The 27,224-nt window shown below is 36.6% G+C and overlaps 1 protein-coding gene across 8 annotated transcripts; it reads right to left on the bottom strand.

Moving 5' to 3' along the window:
* Window positions 1-956: 956 nt before the first annotated feature.
* On the bottom strand, window positions 957-27,058 carry dennd1a (DENN/MADD domain containing 1A). 8 transcript variants are annotated; one of them, XM_067377079.1, is made up of 24 exons: window positions 26,920-27,058; window positions 25,488-25,552; window positions 22,455-22,498; window positions 19,901-19,950; window positions 19,600-19,719; window positions 19,395-19,473; window positions 18,572-18,652; window positions 17,632-17,685; window positions 17,360-17,470; window positions 17,162-17,262; window positions 16,028-16,073; window positions 15,785-15,886; window positions 14,877-15,002; window positions 14,643-14,744; window positions 13,869-13,956; window positions 13,714-13,751; window positions 13,501-13,572; window positions 13,312-13,368; window positions 13,095-13,211; window positions 12,856-12,942; window positions 8,435-8,505; window positions 7,214-7,342; window positions 5,872-6,154; window positions 957-4,693 (listed from the first exon to the last, which is right to left on the bottom strand). In XM_067377079.1, exons 1-24 carry the CDS (start codon window positions 26,934-26,936, stop codon window positions 3,698-3,700), a joined length of 3,036 nt encoding a protein of 1,011 aa, XP_067233180.1. In that variant the 5' UTR covers window positions 26,937-27,058; the 3' UTR covers window positions 957-3,697. The 8 variants fall into 8 exon arrangements, with proteins under 8 accessions (XP_067233180.1, XP_067233181.1, XP_067233185.1 ...); XM_067377080.1 differs by having other exon boundaries at window positions 19,404-19,473; XM_067377084.1 differs by lacking the exon at window positions 7,214-7,342.
* Between the last annotated feature and the right edge of the window lie 166 nt (window positions 27,059-27,224).

Genomic DNA, 27,224 nt, shown 5'->3' with positions numbered 1-27,224 from the left:
CTGATTGAGACCGTCATTGGAAAAACTGTGAACATTTTACTATTTGACAATCACTGCACTTCACATTTTTTTTAGCAATGTGTTTATACACATACCAGTGTGTGAGACTACTAAAGATATAAATAAACACCAACACCAATGTTTATACACACTTACCTCTGCATACACATGCAAACATGAACGCCATGAGTGGTGAAATAAAATTCTGCCTGTGTATGATGATAAAACAAGAGAGATGAGATAAATACAAGAATAATTCCTTGCTGATGCCTAAATGCTGAATGCAAGTTGTGTTAATTGTGGGTATAATTTTTGTTTTCTGGTCTGTTGCATATCAGTCTGGCTTCTTTCAAATGCATGCTTAGGAATTTCTAAACCTAAACTGTACAGTGTGAACTGCAACATCATTTTAGGAATATATTTGAATGTGTAAATGTGCAAAAATTGTTTAATAAAAGGTGTTTGTGTTTAAATGTGTAAATGGACTAAAGGTTGGATGCATGATTATTTGTGCTTGAATTTTTTTTTTTTTTTTTAAATCTCATCACTTTTGCTTATAATTAGCAGCACTTAATTAAATGATTAGTCCAGTTTCAAATAAAAATGTTCCTGATAATTTACTCACCCCCATGTCTTCCAAGATGTCCATGTCCTTCTTTCTTCAGTCGAAAAGAAATTAAGGTTTTTTATGAAAACATTACAGGATTATTCTGCTTATATTGGACTTTAATTGTCCCCAAACGGTCAAAAACCTTAATTTCTTTTCAACTGAAGAAAGAACGACATGGACATCTTGGATGACATGGGGGTGAGTAAATTATCTGGAATTTTTTATTTGAATCTGGACTAATCCTTTATGTTAAACAGCCCTAAAATATACAATGTGCGCAAGAATACTGGGAATGTGAATGATTAAAAATAACAAATGGGAGCAAAACAAATTTCAAGCTCAACACTTTCACAGGAATATACTGTTTTTTTTTAATTATGGCAAACAAAAAATAACATCCAAATAAAAATTAAAAAAAGTGCAAAATGATAAACAGGATACGAGTTCACATTAGGGTACATTCCAAGAGAAAATTGTATTTTACACATCAGAAATGCATTTTGATACCTCCATCTCGCTGAGAGCAGCACTCTCCTACCAACTCTTCTTCAATCTGAGATAACCAAACCTCAAAGAATCCTGTCAAAATACAATAGATTGTATAATGTTTGTTAAATCCATGCTAAGCCATACTTTCAGATCCTGTTTTACACGGACATGTTAGATTACAGTTTGACACATTCAGTGACGTGCCTCTTTGTCTGTTGTACAGTGATGTCATGTACAAGACTTTACCCAGTACAACATTTAACACTAAACACGTTAATGCCTTGCCAGTTAAATCACCGTGTGGGGAAAAATATCACAGATTCAGCTCATCTGACAGTTACTGAAAAAAATAACAAAAATACTGTATCTGCAGCAGTCAAAATTGTAAAGATACTTTTCAGCGAATACATTTTTACTAGATATTTCAATTTAAAGTCTACTTTTGCCATTTTAAAGTAGCTCTTTAAATTCACATTTTGATGTAAATAATTTGAAGTTTTGCGTTTATCAAACATTATAGTCAGTGTATTCTTTTAGGGTGACTCATAAATTTTGCAATTGTGTTTTAGCCTTCAATTCTTCTAAACATGTTTTAAACTTTCAGTATGAATTATTTACCAAGGAAAGTGTTTGCTGTACCAATCTCATATCAACCTAACAGCCCAAGTGAACATGTAGAAATCATTTTTTAACATTAAGACAAAATTTTAACCAAAATATCTGAACAACCCATGCTGTAAGACTAAGTATACACAAAAAACCTCTGAGCAAAAAACAGCTCTGAACTTCCACACACACACACACACACACTTACTCTCAAGGCCTAAAATGAAACTCGATCTTTAAGGCCCAAATTAAAAGATGGTCCAAATGAATTAACTAACAGAAAATAACATTTTCTAACAGCTCAACAGGGTGGATACAGATGTTCAAGAACACTTTAATAACACAAATAACATTATTTCATATCTTTAAATACAACAATAAAACCAGAGAAGAAGAGACCAATTCACTCCCTGATGTTCCCTGACATGGACAAAAAACAAAACAAAAACGTTTCTTTTGGATTTGAGCATTTGGTTGTACACAATTCTTTTCCATGTCAAGATCTGCACAGACAGTGTTCTCCTACTTGCAAGTCTCAGACAAAAATATAGCAAATGGCATGAAACAATGATCCTCCAACACAGATTGTGTATCGTGCTGAACAAAACCCAATAAACAGGCACAGTCTTTGACAAGAAAAACAGCTTTTAGAGTTCGGATTCATTTTAACACACTTTATAGCAGTATGTATGTTTAAAAAGCGCAAAACAGATCTATTAGAATAAATACCCAAAATGCAGAGTGCATGGCAGTAGCAGATTAGATGGAACGGGTACTGCTAAAAAGAAAGCTCTGATTGATTGCTTTATGAAAGCTATAAGTCTATCATGTGATGCTCAGAATGAAAGAAGATTTTAAACTTCAACATCAAATCAAAGCAAGTGGACATTTTGCATCTATAAACTAAACTATTTTGAAACTGAACAGAACCCAGTTCCAGGAGACCCATTTTAACACTTTTGGACTGACACTCAGGCAAGCGGAATAGGTAAAGCCTGTACCAGTGAGGGCATTCACCATATATTTAATCTAAAAAACAAAAAACAAACGCACTCTTCATCAGTTTACCTAATTTAATTACACTTTTTTTTGGTCAAGAGCTAATGCATCAAATGCATCCTGCATTTTGACCTCTAAAATATCTGACCTGTAGGGGGCAGTGTTGTGTTCTACAGGGCTGTTTATTCTGACCCGTTCATTGTGCTGCACACACTATGCTCTATGCGGCGAGTAGTATATAACTTGTACTTGGGCACAATATGTAGTGCAGTATGCATTCATTGTAGTGTGCTGTATGTAATGTAGTGCAAATATGAAGTACACAGCCACAATGTAGTATGCAATGTATATTTAAGGGTGTAGAATGTCGTATGCCCTTGTGTCATGTAGCAGATAGTGTGGAATGTGTAGTACGCAATTTACTAGGGATATACAATATTTGTATTCAAGTGTGTTATGAATGTCAATTTAACAATGGTTTATATAAATTTGCACAAGAGTGTGGATGTTAGGGTTTGAATTAATAGATGTGTAAGGTTAAAAATAAGCTTCTTATTAAAACAGCACTGACTGTTAAGAGAATGTGCAGTTTACCACCAAAAAAAGCAACAATGGCAGTCTAATCATTAAAGTTAGGACGTGGGTCATTATCGTATGGTATCTTTAATATCGTAGCCTGATCCCTACGGGACCTACACTGCTAGCTACAAGAAAATACAGTGTTATCTTGCTAATATGTTTTTCAGTGTTAAAATTGGTGCTATTGGAGCAGCACGGTTCATCCGGTTGTTATGGGAAATACAGCATTAGCATCAGTGTGCATAAGGCTAAGTGAGTGAGCTAGGCGCAAAAAAAAGCACAACACACTCTGGAGGAAAAAAGTTCAACAGTGCTTTCAGGCCACTAGGAGGCGCAGTCTTAAATACCCACTGGCTCTAAATTTGCAGTCCCTCACTGGTTGGTAGCAGCAGTAGAGGAAAGATGCGGGCAGAGCTAATCGAAAGTTTCCCACCTTCTCCGCAAGTCCTCAACCTTTTTTGGGGGGGGAGTGGCCATTGAAGTTGGTGTGGTTGCCATGGTAAGAAGGTCACTAAATGGGTCATGGGGTGTGTCTGTGGAGACTTGCGCAGACTGGGCTGGAGTAGCCGGAGCAGGCGAGTCTAAGAGGCTTGAGAGAGAGCCACTACTGCTGGAGGATGGAGGAAAGCGCCCAATTGACCACGCCCCTCCTGTTGGGGTCACACCCACAGCGGATGCCTGACCAAATACTGAGAGCGGGCGAGCAGAGGAGGGGAAATAGTTTGCACCTGGGGGATGCATGTAGGCTGGGGTGAAAGGGTTACGTGGGGCAACAGGACTATAGTGCCTTTGTGGTGGATACTGGGAAGGTTGGGTGAAGGGGTTCAGTGACACTGGAGGGGGGAAGGTGGGCAGGTTTGGGGGATTGGGTCGAGGAGGTATAGGGGGTTTAGAGAGGGATGGGGTAGCCTCATTCTTCATTGCTCCGCACAGAGGGTCCAACAAGCTGAGCAAGTCCTGTCCCTGTCCATCGTTTGGCTCGTTAGGCTTCAACAAGTCTGCCTGAGTTTGTGTTTGGGAGTGAGGAGACATGTTCAGCGCTTGCCGAAACTCCTGCCCTCCAGTGGACACTCCTCCCTCCTTCTCGCTGGCCTGCTTGACCCCGCGCAGCAGGGTAACAGCTGGTGCCAGCACTGCACCCGGTTCAGGTGTTTTCCGACCTTGGGGACGAGGGATTGTGATACAAGCCCCCTCAGTCTTCTCTCCACTGGGATTTGAGCTGTCTCTGCTGGGTGGGCGTGCCTCAGGGGGTTCCAAGGGTGGCACGGAGAGAGGTCTCTCCCAGGACGGTGACTCTCGGCCAAGTAACGTAGATGGGTCTTCCCGTTGGGTCCAGAGCTTGTTGTATGGATTGGCGGTCTTAAGACCTGGGAGAGTGCGTGTGCGTTCGCCAGAACTAAGATCCATCCGCTGGAGAACAAACAATTAGAACAAATTTTTAGATAGAGGCCATGCACACAGATAAATATGGTTGCTTTGGAGTGTTTCAGGGAGTGAAAACCGCCATCAACTCCTAAAAAAAATCAAGTAGGCCACATTTACACTACAGGTCTTGATGGCCAATTCCAATTTTTGGACTAAATCCGATTTTTTTTGACAAGCCGCTTTTAATATCTTTTAAAAGTGACCAGTATCCAATATCTGCATTTACACTGCACTTGGTGAAATGAACAAAAAATAGCATTATGATATCAAGAAATCAATTTCAATAGTACATTGAAATGGAATTGAAAATTTTTTAATGCAATAGTTTTGATCCTTGCATCAAAATAATTATATAGTACAAATGATTCACGACATCCGCAAGATGCATGGGAGAGGAATAATAGTCAGGTGGTAGAACTTTTGTTAAGCACGTCAGATGTTCTGAGTTCGAATCCACCCTTGTATAGGTTTTTTACTCATTAAAACCAAATGTGTTCATCAGTGATTGTATATCAAGGGCAGAGACATGTTTGTGTGCATTTTATTTTGGGGTTTCACTGGATTGAATAGGGAGTCTCCACAACGGGACTGAAGGGCACATCTGTGCACATGCCAGATCGCCTATTATTTAACACAAAAGCACTAAATTAATTCTCTGCTAGTCAACTAGATAGGTTTCATTTGTTATAGATATATAAGTACCTGAAATGTTTAAAAAAAAGTCCCTTTTCAATGATGTACGACTCGCACTGAAAGGGGACTATCCGATCTGTCCTTCTTCACGGCAGATTCAAATGCACGTATCCCATTCATATCATATTTATTTCCACATATGAATGAGGCCTGAAACTGAACCATGCAGTGTAAATGCAGCCATAGTGATGACCAAATGTTTATTAAATGCTTCTTGTTTACTGCCATTATATGCCGAAACGTTGCTATGGTTCTCACCATCAATTATTGTGATTTGGGGAGTGTCTTCTGTATTCTGTACAAGTGGAACAATTTAGGCAGTGTTTCTTTAACCTGATCCTGGAGACAAAACAACAGTACACATTTTGGAAGTGTAATTCTCCCTTATTTGACCCATCCATTTCAGGTCATGAAGTGCATTAAATCACAGCTGTCACTCCCCAAACTTTGCAGTGCTTACACAGTCTAACCTGATAGTTAAAGTTGGCATATTGTGGGTCTGCCCGAAGCTCCTCCAAACTCCGTGCAGAACTGAGTGTAGAGTGTGTGCTGAGAGAGGGTTTTGTAGTATTTGTGGTTTCTTTACATTCTGGTTCCCCCTGCTGACTACGGAAGGCATCCTGCAACAGGCTCAGGTCAGAGAACTTGTCTAGCACAGGGCTGGACGGAGCAGTGTTACCTTGGAAGCGCTCCCCAACCTCCTCACCTTCTTCTACAAGCTCCGCCTCTTTTAGAGACCTGTATGGCTGGGGCCTAAGTCACATACGCAAACAAAAACACATGTGCACAACAACCACGCCACAAAAACACACAAACAAGCACGCAACGGACAACACATGCACAAACAGGTACAGACACACATTGTATTTTCATGTTAGATGAGCAGCTGCTGAAATGGGCAGACGTGGTCAACATAATAATCAAAATCACTTTACTTAAATAAGCTGTTGCATGCCTCAGGCATTACATTAAATATAGCCATGCAAAAAATCTGATTTAAGCCAGCAAAGACACATTTAGCAGGCCGCAGAGTAACTAAATATCATAGGGTACAGTGGTCCCAAAAACCATTTGGACACTTAAGACACACTTAAAAATATAGTTGTCATTGCATTAGATAATAACAGACAGGCTAACATGTTCTCAGGGCCTAATTGAAGAACGAATACTATGCCCTATTTGTAATTGTTTGCAGACCTTTAATAGTGTATGCATTAAGGCTGGCTAGAGGAGCACTGCAGTAGCCTAAACAAGTCTAGAGATAACAAGAGCTTAGACAAGGAGCTGTATGGCAAGCCCAAATCTGAAAGGTTTGGCTTCCTGTTGCTGTATGGAGAAATCTGCATGACTGAGAGGTCTCCAAACAGGACCCCCAAAACTCCTGGCTGACCTCAATAGCACTTCTTCTGTATTACGGACATGTTCCACTAAGTTTCCAATGACTATCAGAAAGCTTTTCATTGGAGACCAAACACACTGGATTCATTCTGGATTAAATGCAGACCTTTAATAAAGTATGCAGGAACACTGAAGAAGAGGAGGGAGCCAAGCACCAAACCTTGAGGTACCCCTGTGTATAGTTGATACAATTCATACTCACAAATTAATAATTCACTTCTACATGTTTGATTAAGTTTGACAGTTTTGAACAGTTTCAGTATATCTAATGCTTCCACTTTGAAGCAGTGACATCCATACATTTTTTTGTGTCCAAATACTTTTTGGGGGCACAGTATGTAAAAAGGCCATCAAATATTCATTTTTAGACTAGACATTAGAGAAATCAAGAATGAAAACCAATTGAACAGAGACCATTCAAAAGGAGCAGAAAGCAGGAAGTGTTCAGGAAAAGCAGCAATGGAGTCGTCATCCTGAGACAGCTCGTCACCCGAAGAGTCCTCGCACAGAAACACTGTATAGTGACGAGTTGGACGCACGTAACTACAGCGTCAACACGCACGCATACAGAGATGCACAACAGCAACAACAAAAAAGAAAGCATGAACACAAATTGGCAGAGACATAGAGAGCCAAGTTTCAGGTGTAACCACAGTACCACACACAAACACACAGATCACAAAAACGACCATCCCAGTGTGAAAGAGAACACAAAAGTGAGAGAGAGAAGGAAAGAGCAAGTGAGACATGCAATCACACAATCAAGACCACAACATTTTTGCTGTGCTAATTTGCATTTGATAAATATTTGAGGCTTAATGTACAGCCTGCCAGCCACTAGTGTTACTGTTAACAAACTATTTAAAAAAAAAAACCAGATAAAATATTAGAAATATTAAAAAAAACAAAAACAATGTAAATGATAAAAGCACATAAAAATAGTCAACATTAAAATTAAAACTGAAAATATAAAAATACAAGCTAAAATACTGATATAAAACTATAATAATATATAAATAATACTAAAAAAAAACAAAAAACACTTTCAGCCACTATTAAAAAAAAAAAAAATAAAAGAGGCATTTATGTATAAATACAGAGGCATCTTGTATCAAACCAAAGGAGTTTATGATTAGCTGGCTGTACATTATCCCACTTATGGATACTAGTCAAATAATTTAAAAAAGGGAAATAAAATATTGATTTTGAGTTTTAATTTATTATTTTTAATTTAAGATTGACCTAAAGCTTCTGCTAAATAGTTCATTACTATTGTAAACAATTGGCCAAACAACAAGACAAACACTCATGCAATATTACAATATTAAATTTAATCACACCAGTCTGCAACCGAAGTTACTTTTTGACAAATGCATAACATGTATAGCTACAATATAGCATGTCTTCTATATCCAGCTCTTTGTGTTTCTTACCAGTTCATTGTTCTTCTGAACAGACAAATAAGCAGTTTAGTGATCATTAAACAAAAAAAATCTGACCGCTCAATGCCATGGTTGTGGAGTAAAATATTCCATAGAGCCGTGCAATAAAAACCAGCAGAAGCAAAAAGACCATTGTCTTTTTGTTTGTGTTTTGCAAGAGCATGTGTGAGAAGGTTAAGCATTTAAGTCTTACTGTTCAGGGCTTCCTTCTACCGCAATGTTACTGCGTGGTCTCTTTGCCACCAGAGGACGAGGAGGTCGAGCCTGCAAACGAACACAAACACACATTTTAAACAGCATTCTAATGTCTAAAAAAGTTTTGGACTTGTTACATCTTTATAGATGTCACTGTAGTCACTGTTAGGTCAAAGGTTAACTGCTCCTGTCAGGTCAGAGGTCAAAATCCTGTCAAATATAAACAGAAATGCAATATCCAAGATCTAAAGAGTGGCAGGCCTTAGTATATTATAGTACACTATAAACCATCCCAAATTGTTAGAGGTTTCCACATTCATTTGGCTCACAGTTTCTTCTTTGATAGAACTATGTACTATGTACTATTGATAGTAATAGTAAAACAGATTCAGAGGCAAATATTAGCTTTTTAAATATTCCTTTTCTAGCTCTCAAGGTCCAGAATCAGAGTTTGACAGTGCAAGCATTCCATTCGCATTTGTGACTAAAAATAAATATGTGCGAACTTTAAAATTGTATTTAGGAGTATGTGTGTGAATAAAAAGTAGGTCCCCATTAGTGATGCGCGGGTCGTCACATAACCCGCGGACCCCGCGGGTAACCCGCGGGTCGGGTTGGGGCGGGTAAAGAAATTGTCACTTTATTTGCGGGGCGGGTTGGGGCGGGTCATTAAAAACAAAATAAATAAATAAATCCATGTTTGTTGCGTGCAATTCCCTATAGCCTATATTAAATATTTGGGAATGTCGATTTTCATATTTTATTAGGTTCTTTGATAAGGTTACAATACGAAGGCCGTAGCAACATAACTTGCGTGATGTCCCCAAACCTTTGGCGTCACGTCATGAAAGCGGCGCACCAAGCAGCTCCCGGCGCCAGCCACGACAACAAAAACGGAGAAATAAAAGTGCAGATGGAAGACGAGGTGTGGGAGAAATTGAGGTCGGGAATTTACATAATTAAAAGAAAAAAAATTCAGGCTGCTAAATCTAATGTTTGGGACCGGTTCTCAGAAATAGCTGCAGCAAGAGACAATCGAGACAGTATCGCTACGACGTGAAGTGCAACTCGTGTGAAACTCGTGTGAAAAAATATACAAACACGAGAGCCACAAAATGAGCACTTCCAGCATGTCAAGACATATTTTCCGTGTGTTAAATAAAACAAAAGTTCAGTGGTTATGTAGCTGTAAACTGTTGGCCAATACAAATTTGAAATAAAAAATTATTTAGCCTGTTAGATGAATACAGACGCTGCTTTGTAAATGTTGAAAATGTTTATCATTATCTTGTTATTAATATGACCTGATTTATGGTTCATATTCATAATCGTGTGTTGTTGCCTGTTTACAGGGCGATGTTTCCAAGCACTTTCAGGCTGAAATAAAGGCTGTTTTCATTTATATTACAATGCCTAGTATGTAGGGTGACCACCTGGCTATTGATCTGTTGCAGGACAGTAGATGTGATTTTGCTGGACAATGCGAGACACGTGAGACAGATAAATTTGTGAATTAAAATGTAAATAGTGATTTACACTTGTTGGCAAACTTGGCATACGCGCCGATTAATGTTTCTGCCGTTGGGTGCCCACACTACAATGTTGCTCTTATGGCAACATTAAATTCAACAGAATTTAATGTTAAATACAACAGAACATTAAATACAACAGAAAATTCTAGATTCACGGCTACACATGCAGGATGACAAATTTTGAGCGCGCAGATGTAATATCTGAGAGAGAGCGCGGGCGCGTCCAGTTAATCCGCCTGTGAGCGGAGATCGCTCGTGCATTTGATGCGCTCTCGTGATACAATAATGCGCTCTCGACATTTTTCATTATAACAACGCCATATAACCCGCATTAAATGAACTATAAACGTGAGAAGAAAGTCGTGTCTGAACGTCGCAATTTTGTATTGGTTAAAACAAATGGAGAATATCTCGTTTTTCCGTAGGTGCTCGACCATTTCCGTGTGTGGCACTTGATCGCTGCCGTTCGTTGGAAATATTTGCCATCAGAATGGATGATTACATGCTTTAAATCATCGATTTAGGCAGCTTTGAGCAGCTCCTGAGGTTCTTATCTAGTAGGCTATGTGAGATAAATCCTTGCTGGTTGTTTACTGAGTAAACTGAGTTGATGTCCACTCTCTCTATGATTGCATTGGTTAGTTATTTTCACAGCTAGAATATGACGGCTGCACAAACAGATTTTTAAATGCCTGCCAGTCATAGTTTTTATTATATTTCTTACTGTTGTGTTGTAATTTCAGGGATAAAAAAAAAAAAAAAAAAAAAAACTACAGACGTAAATGAAATGCTGGACACTACTTAAGTCTTGCGGGACGCGGAACAAAGCTCCCAATTTCGGGACTGTCCCGCGAAATGCGGAACGGGTGGTCACCTTACTAGTATGTATATTTAATGGCTGCGGGTGCGGGGCGGGGCGGGTTGTAAAAATGGATACAGTGGTGCGGGGCGGGCTGGGGCGGGCCAAATAATTTCATAAAAGCGGGACCCGCGGGTTGGAAAAAAAGCCGACCCGCGCATCACTAGTCCCCATGGGTTTTGTTAAATGTAAGGGCATAAAAAGTCTTATATATCAGTATAACAAAAGTCTTAATTGTCATTTTAAGAAGTCTTAAATTTGAGGACTGAAGACAGGAATCACTTAATTTGAGACGTTCAAAGTCATAACACGGCCCTTGTTTCGGAGAAGTTTTCAAACAGCGGTTTCAGAGCAGTTTGCACTCAATGGGTCTCATTCATAAAACACGAGCAGAACGAATTTTTGTGTAAATTGTGTGTAAAGTGGTTCGGGCGTACATTTTTGGATTCATTAAAATGTTTGTATTTTCCAAATGTTAGTTGGTACGAAAGAAATCTACACCTGCTTCCAGCCACGCGTAAATAGTGCGTTTAACATCCCAACGATTTGCTCATTAATAAGGCTGCATTTTAATTCACCTTAATCGGGTACATATTTACACAGCATTTTGAAAAAATATTATATATAGTAATTGTAATGTATAATGTAGATATGCTCAATGGTGATGGTGGTCCACCTCCAGTTTGAATACGATTTTTTTTCAAAGTGAACTAATTCGTTTTTTGCAGTCAAGCTTCATGTCGAACCATTTTCTTTTCACTTCTGGGACTGTTCGATTAACAGATGAAACTCCATTAACAGCATCTGTAATATGCTGCCAAGCTTCCTTTTTTTAGGACCTGATACACCACTATGTAAGCTTGAAAATAAAATGTGGCGTTTTGAATGAACTTCTGATAATAAAACTTCAATTTCTGCATCTGAGAATTTTTTTCTTTTTCATTTGCTTTTGAGAAGACATGTTGAAATCCTTCGTTTGGTGTCATAATATGATGCCCATATATAGTTGTCAGTCGGATTTAATGGGCGGGATTTATGGTAATTGAGAATGAGCGTGTACGCGTGTCCAATTTACGCAAACATTTCACTATCACATCTGACGTTTACGAAGTATTTGTGAATCAGGAGAGGAGTTTTCAGGAAGGTCTCTTTACACGCAAATCACTCACATATTTACTTATATATTTACGAATGTTTCATGAATGAGACCCAATGTATTTATTTCAAATGATTGCTTATTGTTGATGAATTATGTTAATGTTTACTTTATGGTGTTTGTATTGTAAGATGTTTTAGATGGTTGTAAGAGTGCATATTTTAGCTGTCTCATGTTTGATTGAGCAGCTGAAGGCAGAAAATACATTTTAAAATAAGAGTTCCAGTTATTTTGGGCTTGTTTATATATGAGTCCTGCATTGTTTTGTTTTTTTTCTGGTTATTAATGGTATTTCGCTAAAAAATAAACTTTATCTTTACATTAATTCCATCTTTAGAATATACATCATTTCATAATTATTAAATAAATACAATTTGAGGATTAATATTTAAAAACAGTGTAGTTTTTGTATTCAAATAAATTAAATAATTTTGATTGTAAAATGTCTCCTCATATTCCTTTATTAAGAAAAAAACAAATTCAACACATTTTCATCATGCTCCTAAATTTCTTTATGCGCTCCAACATTTTTTCAAATTAGGAGCACATGTGCTACTTGGAAAAAAAAGTAAGCGTCAAGCTCTGAAAAGAGATTGGAGTCAGAGGAAAAAAGTTTGTGCGGTAGGAAAGTGAGTGCAAACACACATGACAAACTCATTCATGTGTGTGAGTGCGCATTAATCTGCAGAATAGGAACTGAAGTTAGATCAAACAGACATGGAAAATACACACACACACACGCATGCACACAAACAGTGTCCTGCAGAACACATGAATTATAACACACTCCAGTGCAGCAGCCAGGTCAGAGGTGAATATTTGAGCTCAGGATGACAGATGTCAGAAGTCAGAGGGCAGCGGCATGTACTCACTGGTCGTGTGTTGCGCTGCAGTTTGGAGGGATGGGGGGGAGGGGGGCGTTGTGGCCGCAGGGGCCGTGGGGAGGGTGCCTGCTCAGTCTGCTCCAAACATACAAACACGCACACACTTTTATCTATGAAAATATGGTTTCTCTCACACACTTTCTAAAAACGAACAGACTAAATGGACGGAATCCTAATTACTATGTCCATGCTAACTAAAATAATATGAAATAATTCCCCACACCTACCTGCCCAAAGTGAACTGTGATTGGACGTCTCTGGTCCCAGGTGAGGGAGTCTTTGCTGTGTGTGGAGGGTAAGTGGGTGGAGCCAGGCTCTTCTGAGTAGCCATTCTCTGCAAGCTCCTGAAGGTGAACGAGTTTGAATGAGAATGCATGTACATTTATATAAGCAAAAAACAATGAATGATTGTGTTTTTGTGTGTTAGGGTGACTGTCTGAACACCTTTTGTTTGAGTCTACTCTTGACTTCTTTGATGCCCATCTTGGCATGGTCTTTGGCCTGTAGATGAAACATGAGAAGATTCCTTACACACAGACAGCACAGAGAAATCTCTCATGATGAAAAGAAAGAGAAATCAGACACAGAGAAAGCAGAGGAAGAAGTAGCAAGTGTTTACACATGGATACATACAAATTTGTAAACTGTCTTCATTGCAGGATTTGCCTTTGTCTTCACCGTGTTTAAGATGGCCCCACTGCCCTTCTGTAAGAGAAAGATTTAAAAAGACATCATCAGACAGAGCAAGAAAACAGCAAATACACACTCTGACTCCAAAAGAAATATTTTAATCAGTACAAATCAACCTCTCCAGCAAAGACAAACACAAAAATCAAGAAATTTTACCTTCACTGTGAAAAGCCACTGATATGTCTTATCACTGCCTGTAACAGAAATTTTGAACAGACACAGAGACAAGCGAATTTAAAAACAGACACAGCACAGAATAACATGAATTTATTAGCTGTACAGTAAACAGACATACAAAGCGACAGTCTTACCAGCATACTCGCCCATGTTGATCTCCTCCTCAAACTGATCACTGAACCCTTCACCAGAGTTCAATAGCTCTAGACGGCCATCTATAAACTGCAAACACACACACGCTAAAGCAATGATCTCTATGCAGCTGTCTCTGACTTCATAAAAAAAAATTAAAACCATTTAAAACAAGTGAAGAAAGAACTCGCAACTAGCTTGAACTGATTATGTCTAATAACCAGTGTTGGGGCGTAACCCATTACAAGTAACATGAGTTACATCATCAGATAACTTTTTTCAAGTAACTAGTAAAGTGTGGCAGCACAACTGAAAGGTTTGTTTGAGCTGCGTAAGAAAAATGCATTTTCTAGACAAGTCTTGTTTTCAGAAAAAAATAAGTCAAAATTAAGTGAGTTTTTCCTTAAAACAAGCAAAATAATCTGCCAATTATAGGGTAAGCAAAATAATCTTATTTCAAACCAAAAACAAGATTATTTTGCTAAGCCCACTTGCAGATTATTTTGCTTGTTTTAAGAAAAAACTCACTTAATTTTGACTTGTCTAGAAAATACTTCTTGATTTAAGAATTTTTAGATATTTGGACTGGAAATAAGACAAAATCTCAAAGTAAGAAAAGCATTTTTTGCAGTGCAGACAAAACAAGAAAATGCCTTAACGTGCAAGAAATGTACTGAAAACACTGGTTGTTTTATAATACAAATAATAAACTTATAATAAGCTTTATGTAAAAACAATAAAAGTTTTCTCATTCAGATAGCAAACTTGTGTAATACCTGTTTAAAGAACTGTAGCTGGATAGCGTTCTGGAGAAACTGTCTCATTGTGCTGGATCTGTGTGTGATGAACGTTTCCTCACTGAAAGTGATTGGCTCCTCCTGAACATATATACACATGGAAAATAAAAACAAGCTGCTTTATACCCCAAGCATTTATATTCAAAGAGCTACATGGACTATCCACTAGAGGACACTGTCTGCAAACTGTCTGCTGTAAACTTTCTCTCTCACCGGTTCAATGTGTAGTGCGTTCCTATAACTACCAAACAGAGCTGCCTGTGCCTTCAGAAACGCCCTGGCCACCCCATCTCCTGTCGTTGAGGAAACTTTTCTTAGGCGGTTCTTTAACGAAGAAACCTACAACACACATGTGTGTATCACTTACTTGACTGCAACCATTATAAATATACGGTAACACTTTACAATAAGGTCTCATTTGTTAACTAGTTATTATGAACTAACAATGAGCAATATATTTTTACAGAATCTACTAAAGTGCCCCAATTATGCTAATTTAAAGGTTCATAATTTTATGGAGGTCTCCTACGATAGGTTTACGTTCATCCAAGGTTAAAAAAACACTATAATTTTCTCATAACATAAATTGCAGCATCACCTTTTTTCTCAGTGTCTGAAATGGCTTGATCATGGATCTGGTCTCTCTAAACCACACCTTTCTGAGAGCTACTCAGCTCAAACTGGTCAGAAGGCTCAGTCTGTTGTGATTGGTCTACAGCTTACAGCATGTGTTGGAATTTCGGAAACAAAACATTAATTACCGTATCTGATTTCTGCTCCGAAGGCTTCCTCAGCGCTCGATACACAGTGGTCCATCGGTTTTACAATATCAATTCAAGCCTGAGTCCTCATACTTTTACAGTGCAGGCAAAATGGATTTGCAAATGTTGAAATTAACATGAACTAAGATTAAATAAATTCTGTAGAAGTATTTGTCATTGTTAGTTGATGTAACTAATGTTAACAAATGAAAACCTTATTGTAAAAGACCGATATTTCTATATCAAATCATCCAGACATATCAAAATAAACACCATGGACAAAATAGATCAGAATTTTTTTTAAATAATTGAAGCCTTTGTGAAGATCCGAGCAGGTTGTGCATATGCTTTTTTACTCACCACATCATTAGGAAGGCTTTGCAGGTCATCAAACGGCGTTTCAAGAGTGTTTGTGTCTACATTGAGAAGTACCACATCATCTAAAGCCATACCTCGCACCTTCTGTTACGACAACAAACACAGATACACACAAAACATTCTAAATACAACATAGAATTTAGCTACACTAAAACCAGCAACCGCAACATGGGGAAAAAATATGAATATGCAGTTAAGGTAAAATAAAAGAAAGCAAACAGTCACCTCCATAAGACTGGAATGCACCCCGATGAGGTACGGCATTGGAGCGCTAACAAAGAAAAAAATAAATAAATACCACATATCGGTATACTTTATGCCTTTTAAAATGTATTAAATATATGAATTCAAGAATTGAATGAGAATTGTTTTAAAATGTGTTTTACTGTATTTTTGATCTAATAAATGCAGCCTTGGTGAGCATAAGAGATATCTTTCAAAATCGAAATATTTTAACAATTATATATATATATATATATATATATATATATATATATATATATATATATATATATATATATATATATATATATATATATATATATATATATATATATATAGTTAATGTATCATACACTGCCCTCCAAAAGTTTGGAAACGCCCTAGAAAAGTGGGGTTTTGGACAATATTGGCATGAATACTTTTTAATTTGTGATAAATTTGCACTGATAAGGGACAACACAAAAAAAAAAAACATTTTTTTACATAAACAGTTACATAGGAAAAACTTAAATTTTCGATTCCTCAAAATATCCACCATTAGCAGCTATCTGACCTAAACTTGGTTCTGATTGGTTCATTGTATTCTAAACTTAATTGGCAATCAGTTGTTGAAGCTATTAAGGTGTGCTGACCCAAAAATCTTTTACAAACCTGGGCCAAGTTTAAACCAGTAACCAAGCATCACAGCTGGCAAAGGAGCATGTCTGACTTTGACATGTATATATTGCCATTATTATGTAATCAAAATGAAAATTATTATTGCTGGTCTTCAATGATAATGTCAAGTTACTTTAATGCACTTGCACCAAAAAATGATAAGAATTTATGCTGATATCATCCAAAACCACACTTTGCCAGGAGTGTTTCCAAACTTTTGGAGAGCAGTGTATATGATTATTAAAACATTTTAATCTTAAAATATATTAATGAAAATACATTTAATAAAACCTAATAATATATTAAAACCCTCCTACATCTTGTGAGGACAGTCTCACTAGCAGAAAAAGTTAATAACTGAGACAAATAATGATTAAGATTTAAAAAATTGACGAAGTACCAAGCAGCTTAATTTTAAAAACATTAGAAATGGGAGGTCCTTCAAAGCATATATATGTATACATGTGTGTGCGTACTCACCAGCAGTAGTCTAATAAATGCTGTGGCAGAACTGGAATGTAAACATGCTGCCAGTACATGGGATATAACATGGCTGCCGCGCCATGAACACATGCGGTTAACTGAAAGAGGAAGAGAGAGAGAGGGTTTATTAATACCCCAAAAATAAGTAAAGAAGCGACCAATGATAAGAGAGAATGAGGTAGAGATGTTGCTCACAGTGCTCAGCTTGCTGCAGCTAATGAGGATTCGTCTTTCATACAGCATGCTAGCGTACAGATGCAGCATGTTATTAACATCCACAGCTACGAAATACTCGGTCAGATTTCTCTGCAAAAAAAGAAAAAGAATAAAACAAATCAGACCAGTTAAAACATTTTGCATGAGTTTGCATGTTATATGGCTTTATGACAACTAGTTAAAATAGCTTCCTGAAAGAAGTCAGGTAAATGTGATTTTCGCAGTAATTTGGTCAAGGTAACAAGACTTACATTTTCAGGTATACTGGGTAATTCCCTAGGATCAGGCACTGTGAAAAACAAATGCTAGAGAGGGAGAGAGAACTGTAATTAGCTTTATACACAAGATTCATTGTAATATGAATATCTTGTCTGATGTAAGTGTCATGCGTGTGTATTTCTGTATATTAAAGGTCTTCATGAGTCCAAAAATTTGACGGTTGCCTTAGACACGGGTCGGGTCTGACATTAGTATTCTTGGGTAATTTAAAATAAATGTGCTTTTACCGAATGGACCTGAAATTTCCTTGTCATTTGAAGTGAAACATAAGGCTTATTAGCGGTTTATCTACTTGGAAGTGCTCACCCAAACGATGTACTGTTGCCAGATCGATCACAGAAATCCATCTAAATGCAGTTATAATTAATTAGCTAAATCAAATGAACAAAAATTAAGCCATAACTGTATATTTTCATGTTTTTCCTCAAACAAAACAATTTGTGAAAATTTATGGAAAACGTATTCTCCTACATTTTTTGACATTAGGCTACATTATCTGGGAAAATGTGTTAAAAACGTAGCTATGTAAATGTTACGAAGAAGGATCAGAGAATGAACTTCCTCTACAAATAAGGTAGAAAGATGGGCATACTTTTAAATCTACACCTGACGTGGTGTTTCTTATTTGTCATCTCAGATTTTGGGCTGTGTTGTCCTCAGTTGAAAAAGTCCCTGTTCACCACTGGCGTGCAGGTCTGCAGGCATCGCTGCATTTTACATTTAGGTCTAGTTGGGTTCGAAAATAATTGCTGTCCGGTCGTGTTGCAGCCAAGTCAACATTTTTTATTGGGTTTGTCATGGGTTGTTTTTTGTTTTTGCTTTTTAATTTATGCACATTAATTTATGCACATCTGGTTTGGGTAAGAAGATTCGGGTCGATTCAGGTCGACTTTGTATTGTACTGTATATTACCACACTCAAATGCACAGGCACTCCAGGATCAGGGATGTTTAATGTATGAAGGGACTCTAACAACTCTTTCCATTGACTGTCCTATAACACAAATACACACAGATTAATACAACAGATTGCACATGCATATTTTTCACTATATAAATGATAAGATGTTGAATCACTTTAACTAAGCATTGCTACATCCGTTTTACATGAATGTGTGTGTGACTTCACTACATTTCTGGGGTAAAAACAGCTGAAAAACTCAGAAATTAGTTACACTACCATTCAAAGGTTTGAGGTCGGTAAGATTTTTTACATGATCTCTTATGCTTACCAAGGCTGTATTTAAAACAGTAATATTATGAAATACAATTTACAATATTTTAATATAATATTTAATTATATTTAATAATAATTCAAATGTAATTTATTCCTGTTATGGAAAACTGAATTTTCAGCATCATTACTCCAGTCTTCAGTACATTTTTTCAGGATTCTTTGATGAACAAAGTTCAAAAGTACTGCATTTGTTTATAAAAGAAATCTTTTGTAATATTATAAATGTCTTTACTGTCACTTTTGATCAATTTAATGTTTCTTTGCTGAATAAAAGCCTACATTTCTTTTAAACAAAATCTGACCCCAAACTTAATAAAGGTACTACTTTTGTCCAAAACCATGCCTTTATTAAAAATCATACCTTTATAAACAAGGAAAAAACCTGAATTTTAGGGTCAGGGTTAAAGTTTTTCAAGGTAATTGTAATTAAAGCATTAATGTAAAGTAGGAAATCATTTGTGTGTATAAGACACAGTGAGATGAGTGTTGTCATACGTACACCACTGACCTGTCCTTTGGTTGTGTAGTCTGCCAGGATATTCAACAGCTTGTAAAACACCTCAAACCAGGGCAGGTAGCTGGAGAGACAGATAGACTACAATAAGATTGAGTTGATCTTCAGGAGGTGGATGACAAAAATAGTTTCTTTTACATAAAAATTTAAACATGGTACAAGTTTAAACAACAAGTACAAAAATTTGTACCTGAGGATGCAGTGGCAGCTGTGCGCTCCCGATGAGAGCCGACAGAAACCGAAACGCTGTTTACTTTCAATATCCGTTAGAACAAATGTGAAGTTCTGCCCCACCTGGCCCACTGCCATACTGAAAGACAAGACAGGGTCAAAGACACAATTAAAGTCAAAAAGTATTTAGTATTTAGTATTTAAGGTTCAAGAGGAGCTGGAAAAACTAAAACACAGTGATGCTTGGAGGCCCTTCAAAAGAGAGTGTAAAATGGGGTTCCTCAACAACTAAAAAGATTAAAGATTGCATGTAACATTACCTGTCCATATTGAAGGGGAAACAAAACCTTGGGATAGTCTGTAGCGTTTCCTGAAAACAGATTGGGAGAAAAAACTAATTCATAAGAATTCACCAGTCATTAGTCTGGAGTATTAAAGACTCTTTAATGTTTTTGAAAAAAGTCTCTTATGTTCAACAAGGCTGCATTTATTTGATCAAAAACACAGTAATGTTGTGAAATATTATTACAATTTAGAATAACTTATGTATTTGAATATATTTTAAAATTTTATTAATTCCTGCGATGGCAAAGCTGTATTTTCAACATCATTAACCCAGTCTTCAGTGTCACGTGATCCTTCTATTATACGGATTTGGCTGTCAATTACTATCAATTATTATTGGTGCTCAATTATTAATGATTAATTCTTATCAATTATGAAAACAATTTTGTGAAAATCATGATACTTTTTTTCATCATTCTTTGATGAAAAGAAAATTTAAAAGAACAGCATTTATTTGAAATGGAAATCTTTTGTATAATGTTTTATACTATGAGCCTTTACCATCATATTAATTTTTAATCTTACTTAAAACTTCTGAATGGTAGTGTATCACAGTTTCCCAAAAAAAAAAAAAAAAAAAAAAAATAAAAATTAGCACTACAACTGTTTTCAACATTGATAGTAATAAGAAATGTTTCTTGAGCATCAAATCAGCATATTAGAATGATTTCTGAAGGATACAAAACAGTTATTTTAAACTGTAATATTAATTTCACAATATTGCTGTATTTTTGATCAAATAAATGCAGCCTTGCTGAGCATAAGAGACTTACAAAAACATTAATAAATCTTAATTATTCCAAACATTTGACTTGTACTGTACACTGAAACATAATTATTAACTTCATTCACACAAAAGGCCACCACGTACAGATGACACTGTGTGTGGGACTACCATAGTATCTAAACCCTTGTGTGTGAGCGGTCGCTCTGGTACCCCTCCACAAGGACATGAGCCCCCAGGGGTGTGTGTACGTGAGTGTGTGTTTTCCTGCCCTCATCTGTGTCAGGAGTTAGGGATTATCCCTGGAACAATAGCATGACAGAGGAGAGGGAGGGGACACGGGCCAAATTACAGAGCTTCACCGCTGGGTACCAACACCCAGAACCACCTCTGGGACCACCGGCCCCAACAATAGGGATGAGTAAGGCTGCTCTGTGTGTGTGTTTTGAGACACTGTGTGAAATTGCAAACAACTGGTATACAGAGTGGACAGGTACACACTTCTGTTCCAGTTATACACACACAAAAGCTTTAGTAGGTGATATCATCATGATGACAATGCATTTTTACAAGTCATCAGTTGATATTAAAAATAAAATATATTGAGAATTATATATATATATATATATATATACACTTCATTATATATACTTTATTATATATATATTTTACATTATATATTCAAACGACTGTGGGCAGTAAGATTTTTTTTAAAGAAATTAATACTTTTAATCTGCAAGGACACACATTTATAATATTACAAAAGATTTATATTTCAAATAAATGCAGTTCTTTCTATTTCTAAAAATTCTTGAAAAATACTGCATCACTATTATCACTAAAATATTAAACTAAACTAAACTGTTTTCAGCGTTGATAGTAATAAAAATATATGTTTTTTGAGCAGCAGATCAGCAAATCATTATAATGATTCTGAAGGATCATGTGACACTGAAGACTGGAGTAATGATGCTGAAAATTCAGCTTTGCATCACAGAAATAAATTACATTTTAAAATATATTAACACAGAAACTCGTTATTTTAAATTGTAATAATATTTTGCAATAATTTTGCAATAATACTAGTTTTTGCTGCATTTTTGATCGAATAAATTCTGCCTTGGTGAGCATAAGAGAGACTTCTTTTAAAACATTAAAATAATCTTCCAGACCCCAAACATTTGATAACCTTTGTGTACAATTATAATTATGAACAGTTTATTTTTTGCTATTATTTTTTTAGTAACACTATTGTTATGATTTAATTCAAATGACCAAATAAAAGTTATTACCTGAAGGCAACATGTTTGTCAACTCTAGTGAATGTTATTGATGTCTTTATTGCTGTTTTATGCACAGGTGAGCTTATCCAGGTACAAAAAAACTGCTCAGTATGAATAAGAGAGATTTATGAAAAAGAAATATAAAACATAAAATGGTTGTCGGTCATCAACTTCAGAGCACTCTCGGGCACACAGTATTTTCATCAGCGTATGTATTTGGTTGCCACTTCCTCATAGCTTGTGTCATTCACTTTGTATGGAGTAAGCAGATTCTGGATACAGCAAACGCATCTTTTTTTCATTTCCTCTTTGTAAGCCCGAGTCAAAATCCTAAGCAAGTTTGGTAAAACTGCATAAAGAGTTTTTGGTACCGTGGACTCCCTCTGAGAATTACACACACTCTCTAGTGGTTTAAACTCCATCTGCCAGAACAGGTGCTCATTGCATTATCACTGAGGTGAACAGCAATTACGAGACCACCACCCCAACATCCCCCGAGAGAGAAAATAATGAAGTGCAAACCTGGTCAGCGTATGTGTCGGGGAAACTCCTCCGTACCTCTGGTCCTGAAAAGAAGCCATAAATCATATTATTAACATTAACATAGACAAATACACAGCTAGAAAAGGCTGTTTTCTATATAAGCATGGTCTCCAGATGTTGCCAGTCAACCTTATCACTATTATCAGACAGTTTCAACATATTTTTTTTCTTTGGTTTAATGTGCAACAATTATGAACCATACACAATAGAACCAGGAACATGAATATACAGAGAAAGTAAATGGCATCAATTTTGATTTCATAAAGATTTTAAAGGGTTAGTTCACCCAAAAATGAAAATTCTGTCATGAATTACTCACCCTCAAAACAAAGGTTTTAGGGGTTTGGAACGACATGAGGGTGACTAATTCAGATACTTTCAGGCAAAATGCATCTCTGAGCACCATATGTGTTGCATATACATAGTGACAGTTTTATCAGTTATCTCGAAGTTTCACAGCCAGAAATAAATGAGGGTTGAGATACTGACACAAGACTTTTGGGCTGATCTGAAAGGGCTTCCTCTGCTCTCAGTGGGATATGTGACTGTGTGTATGTGTGCACATCATGGGAGGGATTGTCTCAGGAGGAAAGACCCAAGATGCTTTGCTCCTGCTGACTTCATCAAACCATACGGTCACTAAGCAACAGTCGCCTAGAGGTCTGCACCAGGATGAGTTCTCAAACAGCTCATGTACATATTACCAAAGACTAGATATACATAGACAGTGCACTCATGTTACTATGAATGGGAGAAAGTGCAACGCACAGAATAAGTCCTGCCTTCTAAATAAAAGAGCCAATCAGCAATTGCTAAAGTCAGTGCATCACTGCAGCTGGCATTAAGCCGCGCACACATTTAATGATTGTAAGGCCGATTATGAATGTAAATTGATACTTATGACCAGTCCAGCTGGTCCAGCCTGAAAAATGTATTTTTTTGTCATGATTTGATGGTTTAGAAACAAAATTTATAAGACGTCGCTGTCAGATTTCATTGGCGATTTTAAAGGTGCCCTAGAATTGAAAATTGAATTTACATTGGCATAGTTGAATAAAAAGAGTTCAGTACATGTAAATGACATACAGTGAGTCTCAAACACCATTGTTTCCTCCTTCTTATGTAAATTTAATTTGTGCAAAAGACCTCTGAGAACAGGCGAATCTCAACATAACACCGACTGTTACGTAACAGTCGGGATCATTAATATGTACGCCCCCAATATTTGCATATGCCAGCTCATGTTCAAGGCATTACACAAGGGCAGCCAGTATTAACGTCTGGATCAGACTAGGTAAGCAAGCAAGAACAATAGCGAAAAATGGCAGATGGAGCAATAATAACTGACATGATCCATGATTACATGATATTTTTAGTGATATTTATAAATTGTCTTTCTAAATGTTTTGTTAGTATGTTGCTAATGTACTGTTAAATGTGGTTAAAGTTACTATCGTTTATTACTATATTCACAGAGCCGTCGCTATTTTCATTTTTAAACACTTGCAGTCTGTATAATGCACAAACACAACTTTATTCTTTATAAATCTCTCCAACAGTGTGTAATGTTAGCGTTAGCCACAGAGCATAGCCTCAAACTCATTCAGAATCAAATGTAAACATCCAAATAAATACTATACTCACATGATCCGGTGCATGCATGCAGCATGCATGACAAACATTTTGTAAAGATCCATTTGAGGGTTATATTAGCTGTGTGAACTTTGTTTATGCACTGTTTTATAGTTGCGAGCTCAGGGCGGGGAGCGCGAGGATTTAAAGGGGCCGCAGCCTGAATCGGCGCATATTTAATGATGCCCCAAAATAGGCAGTTAAAAAAAATAAATTTAAAAAAATCTTATACTTAGACTTATACTACATATTGTGAAAAAACATTCTAGGGGCACCTTTAAATATGAAAGACAGTCACCCAGTGAAATGACTTGCCTTAAAGGGACTTTGATATTACACACAACCGGTCAAAAGTTTGGAGTCAGTTAGATTATCTCTTTTTTTTTTTTTTTAAGAAATTATACATTTATTCAGCAAGGATTGCTTTAGTGACATTAAAGATATTAATAATGTTACAAAAGATTCCTATTTCAAATGAATGCTGTTCTTTTTAAATTTCTATATTCCAAAAAAATATTAAGCAACTCATTTCAACATTGATAATAATCAGAAGTGTTTCTTGAGCAGCAAATCAGCATATTAGAATGATTTCTGAAGGATCATGTGACACTGAAGACTGGAGTAATGATGCTGAAAATTCAATGTTGCATCACAGGAATAAATTACATTTGACATTACATTAAAATGGAAAACAGTTATTTTATATTGTAATAATATTTCACAATATTACTGTTTTACTGTATTTTTTAATCAAATAAATGCAGCCTTGGTTAGCAGAAGAGACTTATTTAAAAAAATAAAAATAAAAATAAAAAAATCTTCCTGGCCCCAAACATATGTAGAATATCTTATGTACTTGCTTGCTACTTAATGTCTCAAACAACATTTTTGAATCTCTTTCAAAGATTTAATGGCATCAAACTCATTAACTTTATATTTAGCGACTGGTTCTTCCTCAGAAGTGCTCACCATAGCAGCCTGTTTCATTGTAAACAGGTTTCCTGGTGGACTGATAATTAGCTCCAATATCTTTTGTTCATTTAAATCCTTGAGCCCACTCACTCCCAATGCACTAAATCACTCAACAGGCCTTTGCATTCCTGATCACAAACCAGGAAATGAGTTACACACTTCATTCAGTTTAATATTTGGTTTTAAGATTCACCCATTCACAAACTTAAATTACTCCAGGCTAACGGTCCCTTGTAGATTTATCATATATGGAACTATATTTTCTTATCTGGCTCTTCCTTACTAGATACTGAGAATTCAACTTCAAAAGAAACACAACAGATCACTCTGAGAAAGCACAGTATGTGAGGGCAACATGAATATTATTAGAAGTATATTATATTTCTGAAACAGGGTGAGAGGACTCACCAGAGCCAGCCGTCCCAGAATGCACCACCTCCATGTACACCTCAAAGGTTGACCCGGGGCTCTCCCTGAAACATAAATAACACAGGAAGGGTCAAATATGGATACACTCTAAGGAATGTGAAGACTAACTAAGGCTTTTTAAAGAACCCCAAAGCCCAAAAAAGAACCCAAAAAGTATGATTTCACTGACTTGACCACATAACTGAACACAATACTAAATATCTTGTCCACATACACACTGTCTGCTATACTAATTATATATGAGCAGTTGGACCTACATAAATGTCAGCCTACCAAATAAAAAAAATAAAAAATTAACTAAATTGTGCTTCTTGTATAGCTTAAAATATAGATGTGTGGGACCATGATTTGACTTGAGGTCAAAGGTTAGATGAGTATAGTCACATTCCCCACATTACAGAAAGTAAGCCTGTATACTGTAACGAAAAGATCATCTTATTTGACTGCCATAACAGAAACCAAAAAATAATGTTTCCAGATAATCAGAGATGAAAATTAAATTCCTGAAAGACAATAAACCTATAGAACCTAAAATTACAACACTGACTAACAGCCTTTGCAAGGTTTCCTCAACCTTTGCAAATATTTTACCATCTTACCAAGTACTGCAGAAAACAAATGTGGTCAGATGTGTAATTCATGACAGAAATGTGGTTAAAAAAGTGGTCAGAAGATGGAGTAAATATAGCAGACACATATGCATAAGGATACTTAATATTTTAACAACTTCAAAATATATAACTTAAATATGTTCTAGAAATTGTTTAATCTATGTTATCTAACACCTCTATCAACTATGAAACTGAAGGACTGTCTTTTCCATCATGTGGCTGTATAAGTGAGTGAAAATATGTTTATAACTAACATCATGCTGTTTCCAAAACAGTCTTATCATGGGCTGATTTTAAACCCTGAAAAACACTGTGACCACAGCAAAGCACTAACTGCTCTGTATCATGTCTTATTCATAAAATGAATTGAATTACCAAAGCAAGTAAGCGTCACTGAGCTGGAAACAATGTAATAGACTCTAAAACCTCCATTTAAATAACGTTACATGTTTCTGCTTTGTTTTACACAGACATACATTTCTTTCATCAAGCTGTGCAAATTATTTCTTATTAGCATAACAAAATGTGCATTAATTCATTCCTATAGTACATGTAAACAATGATCAGGCTCATGGATTTCATGTGTCTCCAGTACTGTAAAAATACACACCCTTCAGGTAATATAATACATTAAAACATATTAAGTGCCACTACATTAATTATACAAATAACTAAATAAACACCCATATCCTCTCTCTGTGTCGCAACAAGTATAAACAGGCCTTTTTAGGGAGGTCAGAACCCGCATTTATAACAACACTATATGTAACACAGAAAGGGGTAGAGACATTGACGCTTACTTGATACGAGAGCCCATTGTATCCTTTATTTAAATCCAATCCTTTCCTCAGAATAATAACAATAACCCGCTGTCGGAGTTATGTTTCCCGTTACCCCCGTCACATACTGCACAGGAACGCCATGGTCTCCACGCGCGGATCACGGTACTACGGCCTCGGTGAATTATGGTAGTTGTAGTTTTCTGTGCGTGTCCACGGTTGTCATTCGATAGAGCGCCGAACTACATTTCCCTTAGAGCCGTGGCGAACGAGTCGCCTGACACAGAAGGGAGTGTAGTATGATGCCTGGGCATTGCAACAATGAA

Source organism: Chanodichthys erythropterus, chromosome 22, assembly GCF_024489055.1.
Source record: "Chanodichthys erythropterus isolate Z2021 chromosome 22, ASM2448905v1, whole genome shotgun sequence".
In the NCBI taxonomy this organism is placed as follows: Eukaryota; Metazoa; Chordata; class Actinopteri; order Cypriniformes; family Xenocyprididae; genus Chanodichthys; species Chanodichthys erythropterus.
Note: the sequence above shows the minus strand (reverse complement) of the source record. Positions and strands in the feature narration are given on the sequence as shown.